At 42.4% G+C, this 24,005-nt stretch overlaps 1 protein-coding gene across 20 annotated transcripts in view; it reads left to right on the top strand.

Annotated features, from left to right (window-relative positions):
• MACF1 (microtubule actin crosslinking factor 1) overlaps nt 1-24,005 on the top strand; it is a 329,876-nt gene that overhangs the window by 217,589 nt on the left and 88,282 nt on the right. For 15 of the 20 annotated variants that reach the window (XM_087858406.1, XM_087858409.1, XM_087858396.1 and 12 more), the window contains 13 exons: nt 17-166; nt 2,254-2,487; nt 4,693-4,842; nt 6,431-6,664; nt 7,915-8,118; nt 10,854-11,372; nt 12,133-12,309; nt 12,571-12,694; nt 13,495-13,703; nt 14,083-14,400; nt 17,197-17,363; nt 18,812-18,968; nt 20,838-20,955. In XM_087858406.1, coding sequence (XP_087714532.1) covers nt 17-166; nt 2,254-2,487; nt 4,693-4,842; nt 6,431-6,664; nt 7,915-8,118; nt 10,854-11,372; nt 12,133-12,309; nt 12,571-12,694; nt 13,495-13,703; nt 14,083-14,400; nt 17,197-17,363; nt 18,812-18,968; nt 20,838-20,955 — 2,761 coding nt within the window. The remainder of the gene's footprint in view (nt 1-16; nt 167-2,253; nt 2,488-4,692; nt 4,843-6,430; nt 6,665-7,914; nt 8,119-10,853; nt 11,373-12,132; nt 12,310-12,570; nt 12,695-13,494; nt 13,704-14,082; nt 14,401-17,196; nt 17,364-18,811; nt 18,969-20,837; nt 20,956-24,005) is intronic. The other 5 variants (XM_087858408.1, XM_087858405.1, XM_087858407.1 and 2 more) reach the window with 1 other exon arrangement.

Raw genomic sequence — 24,005 nt, 5'->3', positions numbered from 1 at the left:
GCCATTTGTTTCTTAGACTAGAGTGTTAAGTCAGCACGAACAGCTAGAAGGCCGACTTCAAGATCTGAGAGCCTGGGTTGGCAGTACCAATCTTCTTCTGAGCAGCAAGGAATATAACGATGAAACCAACACTGACAGCCTGAAACACCGTCTCCAGCAGTTTGAGGTAGGCTCTCCACCCATTCTCAAGTGCGTTTTCATTGTCCTCGGAGTTGCCTCGGTTTTATTTTCCTGCAAGGGAAACCGGAATCTGTACTTCTCTTTCTCAGAAAAACTGATTTTCCATTTTAGAAATAAAGTCTGCCGTGTTTAGTTTTTTAGGTTATCATACCCTTAGAGCTTCAGTGATTATGTTTATTTCTCCTTTCAGCTATTCTCTGAGCGTCTACAGAATGGCCTGTTATCAACTTCATCTTGTCTTTGTAACTGACCATCTAGTATCCATCCTTTGTTTCTAATTTTACACACACCAATTTCAGGAGGCTTGTTGATCCATGATTGAGAGCATGGCTTGGCAAACTTTCTATAAAGGGCCAGATAGTAAATATTGTAGGCCTTGAAGGTCGTACACAAACGGACCATTTCTGTAGCAGCCATTCATCTTTGCTGTTGAAACATGAAAGCAGCTGTGGACAGTACATAAGTGGATGTTCATGGATGTGTTACAATAGAACTTGATTTACAAAAACAGGTGGCAGGCAGATTTGGCCTGGGGACTATTGATTGCCATCCGCTGATCTAGGGAGATGCTTTTTTTCTTCTTAAGCTTTAAATTAATTGATTCTTTTTATGAGTCAGTGAGAGAAAAATAGACACTGAGATACTCATGAGCTGAGGTGGGTTTTTTTTTCCTCCCGACATCGTTCTTTGTTTTGATTATACTTAAGATAATATCAGATATTACTCACACTGGTTTATCCACCCTCTGCTATAGATAGCACACTCCTTAAATTCTTTCTAAAGTCAGAGCAGAACTAAAGATGCCCTCTCTTTCTGTTGTATCCTCTTCTTTTCCCCTAGTCTTAGGAGAAGCAGACATAGTTTGTCCATAGTCAGGCTTCTTGTATGTAACCCATCTCTTCTTGTCTTGCAAGAGTTGACCTGCCATCTTTGTTCATGCCTTTTCTTCCAAATCTGTCATTAGGCGCGTGAGCTGCAGACTTGATCTGCTCACTAACAGAGTATTAAAAAAGAAAGCAAGAGTGAAAAAAATTCCTTGACAAAGTATATGATATAAAAACACAGAGCATCTCATGCATGGTTTCGTGCCCTAGTTATAACTTAAATGAATGCCCTAATGGGAAGACAGCCACAGTCTGAGTCTTATTTTCCTAATGACAGTTTCCTAAATCCATTCATCACAGATGAAAAGAGACACTTAGCTTGATGGTAAATATTCAAGTAGCCCTTTCTGTCTGCTCTGCAGGATTGCTGACTACCCTCAGTTTCAAAGCGATACAGATGTAGATATCTTAAGTGTTTTTATTGCGTTTTGTGTTACATAGCTGATGACCACTAAATGTTTATGGAAAAATTGCATACTTTTAATTGTCTGAAAACAGATAAATTTTAGTGTTTAGGTAGGGGTGTGTGTGTGTGTGTGTGTGTGTGTATATATATATATATATATATGTATATATATATATATATATGTATATATGTATATATATATACATATATATATATATATATATATAACTGTTATATAAGAAAGTCTGACTGTAATCTTTTACAGCCTTAAAATATGTAGGCCACATTATTTACTCTAAAAATCATGTATTAGTGAACCACAAATAACTTGAGTGATTCCCGAGTTCTGGCCTTCCAGTAACTCACTGCTGGACAAATACAAATAGGTATTTGAAACTAAGAAAATACAATTAGGCAGACCTATCTCAGTCCAGAAATTCATGATACATTTTCTAAATCTTAAAAAAAAATTTTTTTACATATAACCTGGGATTAGCAGAAGTATAATTCTATAACATAAATAATTAAAAATTTACTGCATTTGGAGATCAAGATCCAGTAAAGAAAACCTAATTGTGATATATGAGGAGTTTGGGGAGACCAGAAGGGAGAGAAATTTCCTGTGCTGGTTTGGCACTAGAAATGATTAGTTATCGATGATAAAAATATAGCAAATTAACCTGCCTTTATTTATGTTGACTCTTTGATTAAAACCAACAGCTTCTACTTTGATAGAGAATTCGAAGTTTTACTTATTTTTATTTTTTTCATTTCCTTCCTTAGGATTTGAAGCAGCCCATGGCTGAAAGGAAATCTCAGCTGGATGCTCTTGCTTTTGATATTCAGTTCTTTATCTCGGAGCACGCCCAGGACCTATCCCCGCAGCAGAACCGGCAGATGCTGAGGCTTCTGAATGAACTGCAGAGGTCCTTCCAGGACCTTGTGGAGCAGACCGCAGCTCAGATGGATGCCTTGCAGGGCCATTTTCAACAAATGGAGCGGGCAGCCCAGGTCAAGGTCAGACTGAACCAGCGGCTGGGCTCTATTTGTCTTTTGGGGTATCCTCTCTGTCCTTGAGATTTCTGGCCAGACTCCATCTGTCATGATTCTAGGAGCCTGCATTGACAGTTTTTGAAATTTCATGTCTTCCAGGCCAGTTTGGTTCTGGTTTAGGAGGCAGCTATTCTGGCTGTATTTCTTGCCATGTTTTTGGTTTTACGTGTGCGTGTGAGAGAATGTGTGTGTTTACGTGTGTGTGCATGTGCAAGTATTTTCCTTTTAGTGAGACTCGACCTTCACTGTGTCTCATCATGTCTGACTTCCAAACAAAAGTCACATCCCTCGCCCTTATTTCTCCTCCTTTCTCCCTCAGCATTCTTTTCACGGCCATTAGGAACGGTTAGGTACTCTGAGCTCTTGAGAAGAATGGTTCTGAAATGAGATTTATTCTGGGGCTTTTCACATGATTAACAGTAATATTCCTTGACCGCCTTCACATAGCCAACAACGAAATTTTTATCAGAATCATATTAATTTTTTAGCACTTTTTAAATCATGATTAGTTTCTAGCACCTTCCTTCACACTGTGATGCCCAGTGCTCATTCACTTATGGAAACCATCCTACCACTGTCCATCACAATCCTCTTCTTGCAAAACTCAACAGAATTCCATTGATGGTAACATCATAATCTAAGAATACTGAGAATGATGCTTAGGCATTTTTGCGGTTTGAATAGTAAGTTGGAGTTCAACAAGATGATATTAGAATGTCATTATCACCAGCAATCTGTCTCAGGGTTGCCTTTATTAAATATTGTATAAAGCTGAATGGAGCTTTTGAGTTAGGCTCAGCAGAAATTAGCTTAGTCAGTTCCGTATGTCCCCCATTATTGCTTGTCGTTCCAACTGTATTGAAATTGAAATTGAAATAAAATACTGATGCAACTCTTTAGGTTACTTTCCAAATCTGAAAATTTGCAGTATCCTTGCTTGGGAATGTATATAGCATGGTGTAGTCTGTGGATAATTAATGAAGTGGCATTGGTCTGAGCCACTTTAAGACACAACCCAGGGTAGGCCCCTGAGCTGCAGCAGGTGGTAGAACTGCATGTGAACATTCTCTCTGAGCACATAATTAATTCCACAATGTTTATTAACCTTGTTATTGTCAGAAATGCTCTGCTTCTCTCTATATTTGCCCTGAATGCATGTGTATGTCCGTGTGTTAACTTGTTTGCTTTGCTTTTTTCAGATTCAGTCTGCACCCATCCTAACCCATGAAGATCCCGTTTTACAGCGAAGAGCTCTTAGGAGTTCTCTTCCAGTGCCCTTCTATTTGTCCTAAAGAGGGGGAGAGAGGGCCAATGTGGGCACCTGTTTGTAAGTGCAGGTGACTAAAACACCATCAGAAGGTAGAAACTGGTGGACAATGGTTCTAGAAGGATGGTCAGGAGAACACATCATGCTCAATGGCTCAATTAGGTGCTTCAGTGTCATGCAGCCGAGATGAGATTTGGAGAAAGGATCAGGCACAGAAACATATTCCCTTCCTCCCCGTGGGCCTGGCTTTTGTCTCTGATATCACTTGTAGACACCTGAAGGACTGAGCCAGTTGCTATTCTTGGGCAGTTTTCTTCTCAAAATAACCAAGCCCCTCGTGCCTGGCATGTAATCATTCCATTTAATGGGTATCTGCATTTGTGAGACGTTTGATTTATAAAGTCAGCTCAATTATTAAGCTCGATTAGCTTATGAATTATCCAGATTCTTGATTTTTTTCCCCCTCCTAATCTAGTCCTTCTAATTTCTGTATTTTAGCGTAGTATTAGCATATCCTTTAGTTCTGGTGGAGGAATTGATCATAACCACTAATTTATTATTATCACCATTATCATTTATGGATTTGAGGCATCTGGGCTCTCTGTTCTCCATTTCCAGGGCTAATAACAGCAGCCTGGCAGAGGAATTCCCAACCAAAACCTGAGAGCATTCTCACCTGAAATTACCCCAGAATATAACCCAAACTATTGACCCAGGTCAACAGACTGTCCAAATGAGGGGAGCTTTCTGAATATGACTTCTGTGCTTTTTCCTGTTCTAGTCTCCCACCAACTCTTCCATCCTTAAGATATAACCTTTCTGTTTTACATTTCAGGGAGTTATCTTGTATTTGTAAAATGAGAATTATTAATCATCTCTTGGCCCCTTTGCATTTTAATTAGACCCTGCAGAAACAACAAAATACCTGTCACCAGAAACTGGAGGATCTTTGCAACTGGCTAGGACAGGCAGAAAGCACATTGGCAGGCCACCAAGGTAGAGCCACCCAGCAGGATCTCTCTGCTTTGCAGAAGAACCAGAGTGACTTGAAGGTCAGTGTGAGTTAATTCACTTTTCTCATTCCTTCAGCAAATCTTTATAAAGGCTCACTATGTGCCAGGCACAGTGCTTCATGCTGGCAACGTAACGGTAAACATCCCTGTTCTCATGAAGCTTAGAGTCTAGTGGGAGAGACAACATTACACAGATAAGCACAAAAATGAACATGTAATTATTAACTGTTATATGTATAGGGGCACCTGGGTGGCTCAGTTGGTTAAGCAGTTGACTCTTGATTTCAGCTCAGGTCCTGGGTCCTGGGATTGAGCCCCATGTCGGGCTCTGCGCTCAGCGGGAAATCTGCTTCAGGATTCTCTCTCTCCCTCTGCCCCTCCCCCTGCTTGCTTGCTCTCTCACTCTCTAAAATAAATCTTTAACTTTTATATGTATGAAGGAAAGGTTACCCGAGAATGTTTAACAGTCAGACCCAATCCTGTCTAGGATTTTAGAAAAGATTACTTTGAAGAAATGTCACTTAAACTGAGAACTGAAGAGCATGCAGGGGTTGACACATGAAGGGGCGGAGGGCGGAGTTGGACTGCAAAGAACAAAAGGAAGGTTAGTGAATGATGAGGTGGGACCCATATCATGCTGGGCCTTGTAGGCTGCATGAAGGATAAGGAGTGGTGGATGCCTGGCTGGGTCAGTCAGTAGAGCATGTGACTCTTGATCCTAGAGTTGTGAGTCCCAGCCCCATGGTGGGTATAGAGATTACTTTAAAAAAGGTGGTGGGGGGGTGGGGAATGGACACCTGGGTGGCTCAGTTGGTTAAGCATCTGCCTTCTGCTCAGGCCATGATCCCAGGGTCCTAGGATCAAGTCCCACATTGGACTCTTTGCTTGGTGGAGAGCCTGCTTCTCCTGATGCCTGCCGGTCCCCCTACTTGTGCTCTCTCTCTCCCACTTTCTCTCTAACAAATAAATAAATAAAATCTTAAAAAAAAAAAAAGGCTAAGAAGTGATACCCAAAAGAGTATAAAGGACTAACCAACCCTCAAGTCAGCTAGAATCCCATTGTCAACTCCTCTGTATAGAAGAATGATCTCTTTGAGGACAACTCATTACAAAATAAGCATCATGTTTGTGGGCAGTCTCCTTTTTCGTCTTCACTAAGTATTTGCTTAGAAATTTAAATTTTGCTCAGAAAATTAAGTATTAGAGGGACGCCTGGATGGCTCAGTCGGTTAAGCATCTGCCTTTGGCTCAGGTCATGATCCCATCCCAGAGTCCCAGGATTAAGCCCCGCTTTGGGCCCCCTGCTCAGCAGAGAGCCTGCTTCTTCCCCTGCCCCTCACCCCGCTTGTGCTCTCTCTCTCTCTCTCTCTCTCTCTCACTCTCAAATAAAAAAAAAAAAATCAAAAAAGAAAAAAGAAAATTAAGTGTTAGAATATTTCTTAAGTAAAAAAAATATCTTAGAAATTCTTATTTGCATTGGTTTAGGCCTAAACCTTAAGCAGATTACAGTCAGGGACACATATCTGGTGCAGGTGTGTGTCATCCTGGCTGTTCCATCTGTGTGCTGTTAGCAGTCTCAGAAGAAGTAACACTGATGTCTCTGCCCTCCCTGTGTTCATGTGTTAAGGATTTACAGGACGACATTCAGAATCGGGCTGCCTCATTTGCCAGTGTGGTCAAGGACATCGAAGGGTTCCTGGAAGAGAACCAGGCCAAGCTGAGCCCCCATGAGCTGACAGCTCTTCGGGAGAAGCTTCGTCAGGCGAAGGAGCAGTACGAGGCTCTCCAGGAACGGACGCGAGTGGCCCAGAAGGAGCTGGAGGAAGTGGTGACCTCAGCCGTACAGCAGGAGACTGAAAAGGTAACCAGACTTCTTTGATGCTTGGTATTTTTCAAAAACAAAAATTTTGGTGCCTGGCAAATGAGGGAAAGGTAATAAGGGGAAACTGCCTTACAGAGAGCCTACAATCATGAAAAGGGGCTACTTCAGGAGCTGGTCTGTGAGTCATTATTTATTTTGGTAAGAAACAACCTGAAGGACTTTAAATCAGGAATAGTTGGTAGGAAGTTCATATCACCCACCCCACCCCCCAAAGAAAAAATATTTCTTGCTATCTGTGTACTCAGGACTTTAATCGGAAAGTCTTGGAAAGAACTCAGTGAAGAAGGGTAGTACTTTGGGGAGGAAAAAGCAAGTGGCATATTTCAAACATGAATCTAGATTGATAATCCAAGAGCACGAGGGGAAATATCTGGGGAGTCTTAGTGTGCCACAAGCTGTCCGCAAGCGGCCCCTGTAGATCAGCGGGAATTGTGGCGCTGGGATAAACCTAGAAGGTAAAATCTCAAATGGTTTTCTGCACCCCCCCTCGGCACTGGCAGATTGAATTAGAATCCTTTGTCTGGCCGTGGACTCTGACACAAATGGGAGAGGTAGAAAGTATGGAAAAGAGAAATAAATTACCTGAAGGGGAATTCTGAAATATATGAGGCTATCACTTGGCATAACCTGTTTAATTAATAACAATACGGGAGCAGTCAGAAAATGGAATTCGAAAGGCAAGTTTTAGAACTCAATACTCTGTCTGGCAGGAAAAGGATGGGAGAAGTCTGCATGTCCCGTAGAGAAGGGTAGCTGGTAATCGAGTGTGACTGTACTGTTTCTGGCCCTACCAAGCCAGGGCATCGCTTCTGTACACCTGTGAAGGATTCCATAAAGCCTTGCTGGGCTGCCAGGACTAAGCCATCTCTTAAAGCCCTTTTAAATCCTGGATTTTGCTACCCCCACACCTCATGTACTTTGGGGGGGGGGGCAGCAAAGTAAGGTTTATTGAGCGATAACAAAGCTCCGGAGGAGGGAGGGGACCTAAGAGGGTTGCCCTTTTTTTTTTTAAAGCAGTGAGATATGACAAAATCTAGAGATTGTTTTAAGTAATTGTTTTTCAGCAGATTTGAAAGATGCTCATTCTTTTTTGTGGATACAAAGACCGTTTTATACACAGTCTTAGAGCTTCTCTTCTTTAGCATAAAAGTCTCACCTTTATTCTTAACCTTTGCTTGTATAGCTGAGTATCTAAGGCCTTCTCACTAGACTCCTTCTGTGGCTTTCAGAGTAAAGCAGCAAAGGAGCTGGCAGAGAACAGTAGTAAGATCGATGCTCTCCTGGAGTGGGTGACTTCTGTAGGATCGTCTGGAGGACAGATGGAGCAGCTGTCAGGAGCTAGCCTGGGGAAAGAAGCCTCTGATACCACTGATGCCCACAAGGGGGCAAGCCAAGCCCCAGAGGAACTGGACAAGCAATGTGAGAAGATGAAGGTGAGAATGTTAGCTTGTCCTCACTCTGCTGGGCGCCTCTCTGCTGCCCTGGGCAAGTCACCATAACCTCCTTGCCCCTATATCCAGTAAGCACAGTAAGTACATCTCAGTTCACGCCCTCTTTGGTACCTCAGCGGCTTCGACACTGTTGAAATACTCTCCTTTGGTTTCCAAAGTGCTACTCTGCCTCAGTAATCCGTTTTCCTTTCCTCTGGCCAGTTTGTGAGACACCAGTGTGCTTCCAGGTGGCAGCCTCCGCCTCTTCTCGTCTTTCAGAATATACTTCCCTTGGGTAGTTTTATCCACTCTTCAGTTACCGCCTGTACTAGAGAATTCCATGTTTGTGTCTCCAGCCTAAATGCCTGTGCGGAGCTTCAAACCAGTACATAAATCCATCTGCCTGTTTGTAACTTGGAACCATGAGCAGCTCAGCCTCAAAAAAATTGGAGCTTCTATTTCCTGTAGCATCCTTCCCACCCCCCCGCCCCGCCTCCCCATCAGACCCGTTCTCCTTCCTCTACTCCCACTTCATTGCCAGAACTAGACATCATCCAGGGCTCCTTCCCTTTTCCTCGCTCTCCTGTAACGAATCAGTCATCGAATCCCCTGCTTCTTAGATCTCTTTCAGAGTCATTCCCACTTCTCTATTTCCACTGAGCTATGATTGTGGTTCGGACTACTGTCAGCTTCCATTTGAGTTGTTATGACAGCTTCAACTGGTCTCCTTGCCTCGTGCCTTCTACTGTCCCTTCTACACAACTAAGTGATCTTCCAAAAATTCGATATCCTTAATTAAGCCTTTTAATGTTGCCTGTGGCCCTCAAGAAACCATTCCTTGGGGCGCCTGGGTGGCACAGCGGTTAAGCGTCTGCCTTCGGCTCAGGGCGTGATCCCGGCGTTATGGGATCGAGCCCCACATCAGGCTCCTCCGCTAGGAGCCTGCTTCTTCCTCTCCCACTCCCCCTGCTTGTGTTCCCTCTCTCGCTGGCTGTCTCTATCTCTGTCGAATAAATAAATAAAATCTTAAAAAAAAAAAAAAAAAAGAAACCATTCCTTACTCACTATTTATCTTTGCCCATGTATTCATTATTCAGCAAATATTAGGCACCTGCTATATGTCAGGCATTGGAGATAAACCAGCGAACCAGCCAGATGCCGTCTCCTAGGATATTAACTGGCATATGCAGGCATATTTTATTGCATGATTGAAAAGCAATATGTTTAGGGAACTTAAAAAACACATGGATCACCTATTTTAGTAGTGACACCTTTATAGCAAAGAAATTTGACTCAGCTAGAATGCTTCTATTGAATGGCCTATGTGAGTCATTGCTTTATTTTGTATTAATAGGATTTTTGCCTCTTGCATGCTGCTGCTATGCTTGGAGATCCATCGTAGGGTGTCCCCCAAAGTTGTGGCAGTCATACAGCACAGAGCAGAGATGGTCCTGCTGTCACAGGACTGCTGGCAGTAGTCAGCCTGACCAAGGAACTTCTCCATGGAGATGAGGGAGGAGGGAGACTGCCTTACTCGTGGTGGATGAGAATGGGGACACCTGGGGGGTATACAGACAAGCGATGGTACTGCCCCTTACTAGCTATTTGAGAAGGAAACATTTGTCACCCTAGCTTCCCTGAGATGATGTTGGAAGCTAACGCTATCAGGTTGCTGATACCGGTTGAAACTGGACAATGTTCTGGAAAAAATTAGGCTCTTGTCCTGATCCAGGAAATCACATACGGTATAAATAGGCAAGAACACTGACTGAACTCCCACTGTTGTCTGTTAGACTCAGGAAGAACATTTTGTTTTATTTTATTTAAAATTTTATTTATTTATTTGAGGTGGGGGGAGGAGAGAGCTTGCAACACCAGGTGGGAGGGGCAGAGGAAGAGGGGGAGAGAACCTCCAATAGACTCCCTGCTGAGTGTGGAGTCCCAGACCCTGAGATCATGACCTGAGCCGAAATCAGAAGTCAGATACTTAACTGACCGAGTCACCCAGACGCACCTAGACTCAGGAAGAACATTTTTAAAAACAAAACAACTACAACTCCCTAAAATAACTTACATTCCATTGAAGTAGAAAAAAGGTCCATGTGTAAGCACATAGACATAGCACATATAAATAAAAAATACAGATTGCCTATGCTCCAGAAATACCTTTTACTCTCACTGGATTACAAATTGTTCATTTAATGAATTAATTTTCCAAGAACTTTCCTAGTTGGGACAGTGTTCATGGATATGTAAGTGACATATTTCACAGCTAAGAATTTGCAGTTTTTATATTGTCATGTCTGGCTCATCCAACTTACTCTCCCCTTCCATTAATGTGGGTATTTATGAGCTGGCCATTTGTGCCTTCTCTTAGACTTAGAATGGTTTAGTGAAGAGAGCCAGATTCTAGTCTCAGTTTGTCCCTTAACTGTCTGCATGACCTTAGTCAAGACATGTAACAAACATGGATATCGTCTGCTTACATTGCAGATTGTGCCTCAAATCAGTTGAGATAATACATGTGAAGTCTCTTTGAAAACTGTAAGATCCTGTATGTGTCCGTTCAGCCGGGACTAGTATATGGCCTAATACTTAGAGAGTAAGAGATACTGGTGATTTTTGAACAGCTAGAAAAGTGGCCTATTGAGATCTCTCTCTACTTCCAGCTGCAGACATAAGCGAATTTTTGTGGTATCCCTACTGATCGTCCTTTGTTTTGGGGAATTTATTGCCAGGCCCGTCATCAAGAATTGCTGTCTCAGCAGCAAAATTTCATCCTGGCCACCCAGTCAGCTCAGGCCTTCCTGGACCAGCACGGCCACAATCTCACGCCTGAGGAGCGCCAGGTGCTGCAGGACAAGCTAGGAGAGCTGAAGGGGCAGTATGCAGCTTTCCTGGCCCAGTCAGAAGCAGAGCTGAAGCAGGCACAGACACTACGGGACGAGCTGCAGAAGTTTCTGCAGGACCATCAGGAGTTTGAGAACTGGCTGGAGCGGTCCGAGAGAGAGCTGGAGAACATGCATAAGGGAGGCAGCTGCCCTGAAGCCCTTCCCTCCCTGCTAAAGCGGCAGGGGAGCTTCTCGGAGGATGTCATTTCCCACAAAGGAGACTTGCGATTTGTGACTATCTCAGGCCAGAAGGTCTTGGACACAGAAAACAGCTTTGAGGAAGGCAGAGAACCATCAGGCACTGGGGCCTTAGTGAAGGGCAAGTTGAAGGATGCAACAGAAAGATACACTGCACTCCATTCAAAGGTACCGAGAGGGTCCCACCAGCCTCTGGGGGGACGGTGGTGGGAGCCGTCATACAGCTGGGGGTGGTTTCTAGGGCTGAGGATAAGAACCTGAGGACACAGTGAGGGAGCTGAATTGTATATTGACCACAGGCAGAATGTCTTTACAAGCTCTGCAAAGATGCAAAACGTGGAGGCCCGTGGGCTGATGCGTAATCCCAGCAGTGTCAGGGGTCTGTCACCCTTCCTGTATCCTGACCAGCAGACGTGGGCTCCCAAAAGACACAGTACAGGGGACAGTGCAACCACGTGCACAGTCTTTATTCCTGCACAGAGCATCTAGGGTACATCCTTGCCTTCCTGCCTATCAGAGAACTCCCGTTAGCTCCCAAGCCGTAGAATCCAGTCAGCTGTATTACCTGTCTTGTGTACTTTGCCAGCATCTCTAAACTAGCCAAAAGGAACTCTGGACCTCCCAGTCCCTCCCTCCCTTAGCCTGCAACCTGAAGTGTATTTCTTTGGTGGCTTGTCCTACCACTCACTTAGTCTGAGCGGGTATATAACATGAAGTTGGGGTGAATAGTGTGGATCAAACAACAAGGGCCGTACTCGCAGAAGATTTCTGCTACTCATCTGTCCCTGGAGGCCTCGGCGCCTCCCTTCACTGTGGTTAGAGTGAGATCCTGTAGCAAGACCAGGCTTTTCTTTGGACTATGCCTAGGAAGCCCCAGCCTTCAGCCGGACCTTGCCTAAGCCTGCTCTCCCTTTTTTCTCTGGCACAGTGTACACGATTGGGCTCTCACCTGACCATGCTCCTAGGCCAGTACCAGCAGTTCCAGAGCTGTACCGACAGCCTGCAGTCCTGGATTCAGGCTTGTGAGGCCAATGTGGAGAAGCTGCTCTCAGATACTATTGCCTCAGACCCTGGGGTTCTGCAACAGCAGCTTGCAACAACAAAGGTAGGCCGGGACACAGGCTGTTCTGTCGCCTGGGGTAGAGTACCCCAAAATAGAGTAAATACTCGCATAGTTTAAAGGCAGTGGTTGGGAAGCCTTGGACAAGATCTGATTCCTAAACACTTAATTCTAACATCCGTGGGTTCGGATAAACAGAAGTATTCTTTGTAGCTCTAGTAGCACTATGCTAAGTAGCTCTTGGTTCCTAGAACCAGCTTTGATTACTCAGACGTTTTACTTTTGGCCTTTTTCATGGACAAGCAGCAGTTGCAGGAGGAATTAGCTGAGCACCAAGTACCTGTAGAAAAGCTCCAAAAAGTAGCTCATGGCCTCATGCAAATTGAAGGCGAGCCAGCGCCAGACCGCAAGCATGTTCAAGAAACTACAGGTATGAAGCAGCAATAACAAGAATGCTCCCTTGATTCTCAGTGCATGCCAGTGTTCTGCAAGACATCACACTGTACGGTGCAAGTATCTGCAGCGCGGGCTAGGGGCTGAGGACACAGCAAGAGCTTACCCTGGAATGAACTTTGTTCTTGTACCATTGAAGGCCTTTGCGATCTGGTTTCCACCCCTTTCTCCAGGCATTCTGCCTTCTAGCCACGCCCTGCTTCTTTCCTTTCCCAAGCGAAGTAGTCGTTTCTTCCTGACGTTACCCCTGAAGTTTTGCCTATGGCTTAGCTGCTATTATTGAGTGCTTGTTAGCATGTGTGATGAAATCTTGCTCAAGCTTCTAGATGTACCTGAGAGGTTACTTCCTTGTAAAGTCCTGGCCATCACCTCCAACCCCCAAAAGAAACTAAAGATAAGAAAGAGTCATTCTTCTTTCAGGCTTCTCTAGTACATTATTCTTAGCATCAGTATAGCACTTACAATTTTATTTTTATGGTTGGTTGTGATGTGCCCTTTTCTGCCTATGCTCACTTTTATAGTCTTAAGTTTGTAGAAGCCAGGGGCTTAACTATCTTCAGTCCTCAGCATCCAGCACAATTTCTGGCACTTAGTAGGTGCTAAATAAATAATGCTTTGTGAATTTGGCTCAAATACAAATGCACTTTAAGCTTATTCCTTCTATTTGTCTTTATGTCTGTTATTATTGTAATTAACACGTGTGATTTAAATACATTGTTTTTAAAAGCACCACACGAAAATGGTCTCCACTCTCTTCTCATGGCCTTGATTTTCCAGATTCCATACTCAGCCGCTTCCAAAGCCTCTCGAGTAGCCTGGCTGAGCGCTCTGCTCTGCTGCAGAAGGCAATTGCCCGATCTCAGAGTGTCCAGGAAAGCCTGGAGAGCTTGTTGCAGTCCATCAGGGAAGTTGAACAAAACCTGGAGGAGGAGCAGGTGGCATCACTGTCATTGGGAGTCATCCAGGAAGCCCTGGCCACTAACATGGTAAGACCTAGGCCCCAAGAGTTAGCATCAACGGTGTATTTGCTGTGTTCCATAATCACATCATTTTGAAAAAGTATCAGGAAGAGAATTCATTTCCATGAATCTTCTAATAAGACTTAGAGATGATGACTAATCCATGTAAAGATATTTCTACCCAATGTCCAAATCATTGTTAAGCTTGAGGAAGAGTGATGCTACAAAGTCATTAGTGGAATGGGGTGGAGAACTAAGGGGATGGGGTGTTCGATATTCCAGAGGCTCAGCTGCAGTCCTGCCCTCCTTGAGGAGGTGAGCATGTAATTATTAGATTATTAGTCTGTGGCTCAGATATCCTAGGATAAGTGAGCCAGGAGCTGACAGACATATTTTTTGGTAACAGAAATTGAAGCAGGACATTGCTCGGCAAAAGAGCAGCTTGGAGGCCACCCGTGAGATGGTGACACGATTCATGGAGACAGCAGACAGCACCACAGCTGCAGTGCTGCAGGGCAAGCTGGCGGAGGTGAGCCAGCGGTTCGAGCAGCTCTGTCTACAGCAGCAAGAAAAGGAGAGCTCCCTGAAGAAGCTTCTGCCCCAGGCAGAGATGTTGGAACATCTCTCTGATAAGCTGCAGCAATTCATGGAAAACAAAAGCCGGACGCTAGCCTCTGGAAATCAGCCAGATCAAGATATTGCACATTTCTTCCAACAAATCCAGGTGAGAATATATCTGCCACAGTGGCAGAACAAAGAGAAAAGAAGGGCAAGGAGGGGACCAACAATCACAGGAGAGCATAGTATGTCAGGGTACTAGAAACTTCACCTGCATTATCTTAAAAAATTACCACAACCAGTGGTGCCTCAGTCAGTTAAGCCTCTGCCTTCGGCCCAGGTCATGATCTCCTGGTCCTGGGATGGAGCCCCACATGGGGTTCCCTGCTCAGCAGGGAGTCTGCTTCTCCCTCTGCCCCTCCCCCCTGCTTGTGCACACACTCTCTCACTCTCTCTTTCAAATAAATCAATAAAATCTTAAAAAAAAGAAAAGAAAGAATTATCACAACACCCTGTAAACTAGATATTGTTTGTCCATTTTTTTAAAAAACACAGCCTAGATTGATTTTTCTACGTGTTCAGCCCAGATCAGCCAGGCTGCTTAGCTCATCATGGTCACTCAGGGTTCAGTTCGATGGGGACTCCGTCCTGCCCTTTGCCTTCACGACTACTGCTGCAGCAGGGGGAGGGCGCATTACATCCGTTTTTGTTTCATTAGTTTAAGCAGGTTTCACACTGGGGTTTCAAGAGGGTGGAGAAATGTATTCCTACCATGTACCTAGTAGGTGCAGAGTTAGAAATATTTGACGAAGAGTCTTACCTACCACAGATCCAGATACATGTGCAGGAGTAGGATTGTAGGTCACATTATATGCCTATACTTAGGTTGAACAAGGAGTGGTCACCTTGGCTCCAGGACGGCTGCAGGTGCCCGCGTTGCCCCCTATAGGACCTCAACATTCTGTATCCCCACATTGGTGCCTTGGGGTTATCCAGCTACCTACCGTTTTCCATTTTAAAGTAGGATCTCATGGTTTGGTTTGGTTTGGTTTGCTGTCCTTTTTGGGTTTTGTTTTGAGTCATTTCAGACTTACAGAAAGGTGGAAGGAATGGCACATAGACACCAGCATCCTTTTCACCTGGATCCCGGTCTGTCCGGATTCCACTGTTTTACATTCCCACCAGCAATGCACGAAAATACCTGTTGCCCCTACCGCCTCCCCAGCAGAACGTGTTGTCAGCATTCCAGTTTCTGTTAATCTGATTGATACAGCACGATATTTCAGTGTGGCTTTAATTTTTATTTCTTCTCTGATGAAGTTGAGTATATTTTTATACATTTAAGGGACATGTATTTGTAAACTCTTGGTTTGTGGCCTTTACTGTTTTCTGTCAGGAGTTTGTTTTTTGTTTTTTCTTCTTCTTTCAACTTAATAAGAGTTCTATATTAGGGAGATTAGTTCTTTATATATGCTATGTTGAAAGTCTTTTTTCACAGTTTGTCTTTTGTCTTTGCTTACAGTGTTTCTGGCCATTTGTAAAAGCTTTTTAAATTTTTACACAGTAAATTTTATCACTTCTTATTGAACATGCATTTTTGGTCATAATTTGGAAGTCTTTTGCCACACCCAGGTTTGAAGGAATTCGCCCATACTTGCTTCTAGAACTCAAATGGTTTCTTTCTTTCATTCTTTTACATTTGAATATTTTAACATTTTAAGTTCATTCTGAGATACAGTGTAGTATGAATCCAAGTTCTTTTTCTGAAGGGCTAGTTCCCACTATCATTTCTTTGAAAAGTCCATCTTTTCCCCAGTGATTTGAGAAGTCATCTTTATCAGATATAGAATGTCCATGTGGTCTCAGGTCTGTTTCTGGATTTTCTATTTTGCTTTGCTGGTCTGTCTATTCATGAACCATAGTATACTATTTTTTATTCTAGAGGTTTCATGGTATGTTTTACTATCTAGGAAGGCTAGTCTCTCTCTCTCTCTCTTTCTTTCCTTTTTTCTTTCAGGATTTTTCACACCGATAATTGTACATTTATTTTTCCATGTGAACTTCAAAATCAACTTTATTAGTCATGGAAAAATTGGTATTTTTATTTGGATCATATTAAATTTATTTATTCACACATGCATATATGCACCCATACACACGTACATACATACGCACACACATCTTTATGGATGTCTTTCCATTTATTAAGGTCTGCTTTTGTGTCTGTCAGAAATATTTTAAAGTTTTATTCATAAGGGTTTTGCATGTTTCTTGTTGGTTCTTAAAATTTTACCTTTTATGCTGCTATTGTAAATGAAGTTTTCACTCTTGATTTTTATATGTTGGTTTTATATCCTGCTACCTTATTGGATTACTTCATTGTTTGGTTAATTGTATTATTGATTCTCTTGGGTTTTACAAGTATATTTTCATATAATCTGCAAATACAGTTGTACCTCTTCTTTTCCATTTCGTATACCACAAATTGTTTTCTCTTATCTAATTGCGTTGGCTAATATCTTACGGTGTTACAATAATAGTGGAGAGCGTATCTTTGCCCTGTTTGACAGAAGAGATAAGCTATGGAAGCTTAGAGAAATTTAATAGCTTAAGATCACAAGCTAGAAGTAGCAAAGCTGTGAATGATTTTCAGGAGTCTTTTTGACTCCAAAAACCTCCATTCTTTTCATTCTGTCATGCTGCCTTCCAAATCTGTGAACATCCGTCTAAAGGAGACAAGACTCATTTTCGATTCCTAGCGACTCTCAGGTGGATCGGAAAAGTCCTCCATGTTTATTGCTTAAGTCTAGCAGTTGACCCAGTGAGCATGCCTGTTTTCTTGTTCCCTCTTTTTCTACAGATTAGGGGAACTTGCCCCCGATTTCATATAGATACCTTTTTTTAGAGTGTATTTATTTATAATGATCAGAGGATTTAGTACATTTCCCTGTTTGCTTGACAGGAGCTCAATTCGGAAATGGAAGATCAACAGGAGAACCTCGAGACTCTCGAGCACCTGGTCACAGAACTGAGCTCCTGTGGCTTTGCACTGGACCTCTCCCAGCACCAGGACAGGGTGCAGAACCTTAGAAAGGACTTCACAGAGCTACAGAAGACAGTTAAAGAAAGGTGAGTTTTCGTATGTGTTGGTCAATTGGGGGAGCTAATTTTTTCTTGCTGTTGAATGAAATGATTTTCTCTTCCTCCTTTGGCAGAAAAGATGGCATCAAGAAGTCTGCTACTGAGTCATAGGAGATTAGAAAGTGCCTCTTTTAGGCAAAGCTATTCAATCTACTTGGTGCTTAGTGGTTTTCTTTTACTAAATCATGAATTCCTTCTCGGTAATGGGGCTCAGTTTCCCTCTGTACAGTCAAAAGCCCAGGTCACCTGGACCTAACAATAAATTCGGGGCAGCAAGTAGGATTGTGGCAGGATTTGAAATAAAGAGAAAAATTGGAGGGGACTTTCCAGATGTAATTAATGGTTATATTGGTTCTCTTTCTGCTTGCTTTGACCACATTTAAGTTGTTGTTTTGGAAGAGTGTCTAGATTCTTCTTTTAAGGGAATCATGGGAATATATGACAGGGATGACTGATTTCAAATTATCTGCTGACTGTTTAAAAGTCATGATTCCATTAGTAAACTTCACATGGCTTTAGGAGCTTGATAAGACTTCCTCTCATGGTTTACCTATATATATAATCTTGATTTGGGAGGTGGCTGCCTGAGGAAAGTGACCAGAGAAAAATTGCTTAAAACAACACTGTAAGCCTCAGGTTACTTAGTGGAGAGAAGGGGAACGGAGGCCAGGGAAGCTTGTTCTTCCTCTGTACTCAGGGCCATTTAGCCATAGGAAGAACCAGGGACTCTGGCTTAAAGTTTAATAGTTGTGGCCACTTCCAAAATTTAATTTTGAAATTGAATTCTCCTTGGCTCATTTTACCCATTTGTGTGCTTTTTTTTTTTTTTTTAAGATTTTATTTATTTGAGAGAGGGAGATAGAGAACGAGCAGGGGGGAGAGGAAGAAGCAGGCTGCCCACTGAGCAGAGAGCCTGACGTGGAGTTCAGTCCCAGGACTCTGGGATCAGGACCTGAGCCGAAAGCAGACCCTCAATCGACTGAGGCACCCAGGTGCCCCTAGTGTGCTTAACCTAACTTCTCTGAGCCTCTGTTCCAGCATCTTCCTTGCTAAGGGGATTAGCATTTGAATTAGGCCTTGGAAAAGTCAACTACCTAAAAAGTGACAGAGCTGGACTTGAGATTCAAAGCCTACATTCTTTCCATTGTATCATTGCACCTAAATAGCAGGCTCCTTTTAGTTTCTCTCACTTTCACTTTAGCCTGGAGTAAGATTGAAGACTCCTCTCCCCAGAAATGTCCAAACAAGGGCAACAGATTCCTTAGTTTGATGCTCTCCTACATTGTATGTGGTGGTTTAGCCAAAGCTGCTGTGGAAAAGATTATGGGAAGGAAAAGATGCCTAGAGTCCCAGAATGAGTGTAGTTTTAGTTCAAGTTGACATCTTTACAAAGCTTAGTCTGGCAAGTAACAAAATGTCCTCCTTGGTGTTGACAGAGAGGAAGATGCATCATCTTGTCAGGAGCAATTGGATGAATTTCGGAAGCTGGTTAGGACCTTCCAAAAATGGCTGAAGGAAACTGAAGGAAATATTCCACCTACAGAGACTTTTATGAGTGCAAAAGAGCTGGAAAAGCAGATTGAACACCTGAAGGTAGGTGAACAAAAGGAGCTCCAGGAACCAGGCTAGACAGCAGTTTGGAAGCTTATGTGATCTTCAACTGTGGTAGGGAAGTGGTGCGACAAGTCCAAGTTATCCTTCTGCATCAGACTAGAAATCCCTCCATTTTCTCCATGTGACTCCCACCTGCCCCTACCTAAGCACTGAGCACCAAAATGTCTCCTATTTAAAAACCAAAACCAAAAAAGTCACCAGAGAGTAACATCTGTAAAGTTTCAGGTGTTTTTCAGTTGCCTCTCATGCTGTAGTGGGTCATAAAAAAGATAGTTGTTAAAGTCCAGTCCTCGAGAACCTTACACTCTCACTGTGTGTGTGAGAATTCAAGAGTTACATGTGAGCAGGTGACCAGATCCAAGACCAGGAGACTGAGGAAAAAAGAACGAGCTCTCCAGCTAAAAAAGGAAATGTTAGAATCAGATGGTTGGACGGTACCTTCCAGAGTCAGATCAGCCTTTCTTCCATCCCCTGCAGAATCCCTTCTTTGATTCAGAGTCATTCGGCCTCTTCTTGCGCCTCTAACGCATCTCTTCTTTTTGTTGAAATCAAGCCATATCCACCTCCAACTAGTTCTCATGTATTCTCCTTATTTTCTTAGTAAAAAAGAATTTATTTCGAGCCAGACGACGGGGAGTTTTGTTGCTTTCACAGAGAGAGTGCCAGGAGCATTTGCTGTAGGGAATCCCCCAGGGCAGATGCTTTCCAATTTCTAGGTTCACAGTGTCCTTATGGCTTCAAGAAATTTTTCATAGTACCTTAAGGCCAAAAAAAAAAAAAAAAAGGAAGAAGAAAGAAAAAGAAAAGAAAAAACTAAAAAGTCTCACTTGCTATGTGGTTAGGTCTAAATAACTTCGTAGTAGTTGTTCACATGGTGTCCAATAGATGTCGCTGTATTTCCCTGAAAATTTTAAAATACCCTGTGAGCAGATGCGTGGTTTGGGAACTGCGGCTCTTTGGAAGCTAGAGTGATTAATAAAGGAATTGACAGCAGTGAATTGACAAGGCTCAGTTTGCAGTTAGGCAGCATGAGCTTGCTGGACATTCGTGGCTCTGACTTTGCTGCTGGGCAGCTTAAAGTCAAAAGCAAACTAAGTAGACTGTCAGGGAAGTTCAGTGTGGAGGAAAGGATTCAAGGCTAAGAAGGTGCCCCTGCTTTGGAAGAAGTAGAATTCTACTTCTGTGGCAGGCAGTCCACATCTAGAGACAATATGACCTTATTGTTAACAGCAGATGCCTTTGTTTCCTAATGGTTTTCTGTGGTAGATAGAGCTCTGGCTTCAAGAAAATGCCAAGTGTAGCCAAGATTCTATGTATTTCTCTAGATCTTGATATCTGGCTCCTCATTTTACCCTCCATTTGCCATTTCCTTTGTATTCTTTGCACGCATGCCATTCCCTTTTACTACCTTTTTCCTCACTCAAAGCTTTCCTCTCTCTAGACAGAGTTAGATGTGTCTCCTCTTGAGCTCTCAGAGTTTACTGTCTGTATTTCTGTAATAACATTTTCACATTACAATGCAATTGATAATCTGACCTCTTGGTTTTAGGAATTGTTTCATAATCCTATTTTGTATTCCCAGGATTAAGCATGATGCCTGGCCTCCAGTAATGCTCGATAATTAATTGATGAATGAATGAATGAATGAATGAATGAGAAGGTCCTGAATATTCCAGGGTATCATTCTCCCACATCATGGCTGGCTGAATCAAGATCCTGAAGTGGCTGAATACATGAGGATGGTCACTTAAAGCTTATCAGAAGTTAGGGAGGATATGTAGAAGAACAGTTGTCCCTACTGACGAGGAGAATGCTCCCGGGTGTTACATTTAGCTCTTCTGTTAACAGGGTCTTCTGGATGACTGGGCAAGTAAGGGAGGTTTGGTAGAAGAAATCAACTGCAAAGGCACTTCTTTAGAAAATCTCATCATGGAGATCACAGCACCTGATTCCCAAGCCAAGACAGGTGAGTGCCGGCTCTTAAAAATGCAGTGAATAGACATCATTCTTTGCTTTGGCCTTTGGCCTTTGGTTATGGCCCCGTATTTCATAAAAGTCAGAATCAAGGTTGGTATGAGAACAAAGGGGAGCGATCCATGAATCGGTCTTCCCTCTACCTGATCTGTTTCCCATTTGCTATATAACTTTGCTCCGTTTTGCAAAATTCCTTCCTATGATGGGAAAAAGTAAAGAGACTGGTTAGCCTAAAGGAACAGAGAAGGACTAAAATTGGATTTCCGTCTTGGCGGATTTCTTTCTTTTAAACATGGGAATGGATGCGTATGCATCATCTTTAGGTTGGAGTCAGCCCTGGAGGGTATAAGCATGGTATCTTGAGAGAGACTAGGAATTTAGGAGTCAGCATTGGTCTACCAAAGACTGCCACACTTCTTGGAAGTGGATACAAAGATTGTGCTCAGATATGTGAATAATCTCTGGCTGCAAATTAAATCTTTCAAACAAAATCCATATGAGCTCACGGTCACTTTCTGTTTTTAATTGGGACCTCATAGGTTTTATTGCCAGACTGTGTTAGTGCACACCTACAGTCACTTCAGTCGTAAGGGAAACGTTTATTTTTTTCCTCCTGAGAACAGCCACTTTTCTGTTGAAGTTTACAGATCTCTTGGAACTACCCAGAAATGACAACATTTCAGGGAATTGGTGATTCTTATATTGCAACGCATAAAACCTCTAAGTTCAGGGACTTACTAGTGTGTGACTACATCAGGAGTCAGCAAGCTTTTTCTGTAAAGGGCCAAATAGTAAATACTTAAGGCTCGTGAGCCACATGGTCTCTGTCACACTACGCATCTCTACTACTGGAGCACAGAAACCGTCGTGGACAATATACAAGGGAACGGGTGTGTCTGTGTTCAAATAAAACTTTATATACAGAAATAGGCAGAGGACCAGATTTGGCCAGTATAGTTTTCTGACTCCTACACTAGATCATTGGTTTTTCAAACATTTTAAAGCACTAAAGTCTTTTTAAAAATAATCTCAAATAGTACTCTATTCCATAAAACAGATACAAATGATATTTTGTTGGCATACATTTCCCTTATAAGTGAATTTATAGCATTTTATCTATTATAAAATCCATCAGTAAAAATATTGAGACTATCTTGGGGAATATAAAGATTTGACAGCATTTTTGGATGACAGCTTTATGATCAGATTTATTTCTCCATTTTGTTTGGTTGCATTGTATCCAGAAAATACAGGTCACGCAGATAAGTAGTTGTAAAGGATGACGAATGTTTTTAAAACTGCACTTTACAGTTCACCTGTGTCCGAAAAAAATTGTCGAAGTCTTGGAAATGGACAACAGAAAAGTATTGGGTGTCCTTTCAATGAAGTGTTGGGCATTGCTTAATGGGCTTTTGGAAATTATTTGGTTCTGAGTGTGCATCTTTAACTGAATATCTATTTACTAAACTATTCTAGAGTTTTGTAGATAATTGATAGTAATGCAGATGATAATTGTCCATAGCAATTCAAGTAAATTTTGCCCAACAGAAAAGATAATCTCAATTATTATTGTCCTGTAGATTGCTAACCAGTTTCCCATTAATTACTCATTTATTAATCTCCTCAAGAGTCATGGGGTAGAAGTTGTACATTGAGTACAGGTGAAGGGAAGGGACTGAGGGGGCACAGTTACTGAGATGTCACCCACTATGTAGGTGATGCAGCCTAAATTCAAACACAAATATACTTGATTTAAGGTGAAAAAAAGTTCACTTTATAGTCTCAGAACACTCCTCAATTAAACTGAACTAGAAGCTTGAAAGTGATGTAATAAATTCTTGTTTCAAAGTTAAATCACCAAGAATTTTAATGAATGATCACATTCTTTTCTTAAACATAGAAAACACCTAAAACTGGCATTGAGGACAAAAGCTTGCCTGTAGCTTGATATCATCATGACCTGATGTGTTAAGAATTCTGTTGCCACACGGTTCTGCTCTAATGAGAGCCTCCTCTGAGTAGATGCACCTTAGCCTTTCTTGTCATTTTCTTGAATACTGCACATGTGCTGTACATGTCTGTCTCTGTACGAGCGGGCTTGTGTAGGTTTGACTACTGTAAAGCGCTAGCAGAGAGCTACAGTTTTTCCGGTCGGTGACACTCAAAGTGCAAGTTTAAGTGTAGGAGGGGGAGGTACAGAAGCTACTTCATTCTCTCCCCAAAGCAGCAGAAATGCGTTATATCTAGTGGGTTAAAATGTGGTCAACATAATCGAATGTGCATGTTTTCTTGCCGTTTCTAAGTAGTTAGAAATACATTCTGAAGATTAAATTTAAACCAAACATTTACAGAGTCCCTAAAGCAGCTCCTTCAGTGCTTTGAAAATCACTAGCCTGAGTGCTCTCAAAGTTCTCGTCTACCTCTGAAAAATCACGACTATTACAGTTCTTGACATTTATGTAGCTCTTTTTGTTTCATAAAGTGCTTTCACGTACACTCCCTCATTACCTCTCTACAGTAACCCCATGGCAGCTGACCGGATAGCTAGTATTATCTTCATATCCTAGAGAAGACACTGAGGTCCCTCCATAGACTAAGGCTTGTATACCGAGTGAGTGATGGTCTTGGCCAGGACCTTCTTTTCCCAATTACTAGTCCAGTTTCTTTTTTGGTCATCACCCTACTGCAATGGAATATGATCTTTCTGTTTGATCCATTTTTTTCACTGAAAATACAATAATGTAGGGGTGCCTGGCTGACTTGGTCAGTTAAGTATCCAACTCTTGATCTCAGCTCAGGTTTTGATCTCAGGGTCCTGAGTTCAGGCCCTGAGTTGGACTTCATACTGGGTGTGGAGCCTACTTAAGAAAGAAAGAAAAAGAGAGGGAGGGAGGAAGGAAGGAAGGAAATACAATGTTAACATTTAAAAGTTTCACAATTACTATTTTTTAATATAACCTTAACGTAAAACTTTCCAGTGAAATCAGTGCACATGAGAGTTTTATTCTGTCCTTGTAATATAACGTTATATCATGAATATTC

This window comes from Ursus americanus, chromosome 33 (genome assembly GCF_024610735.1).
Source record: "Ursus americanus isolate L20-20 chromosome 33, mUrsAme1.1.p, whole genome shotgun sequence".
In the NCBI taxonomy this organism is placed as follows: Eukaryota; Metazoa; Chordata; class Mammalia; order Carnivora; family Ursidae; genus Ursus; species Ursus americanus.
Note: the sequence above shows the minus strand (reverse complement) of the source record. Positions and strands in the feature narration are given on the sequence as shown.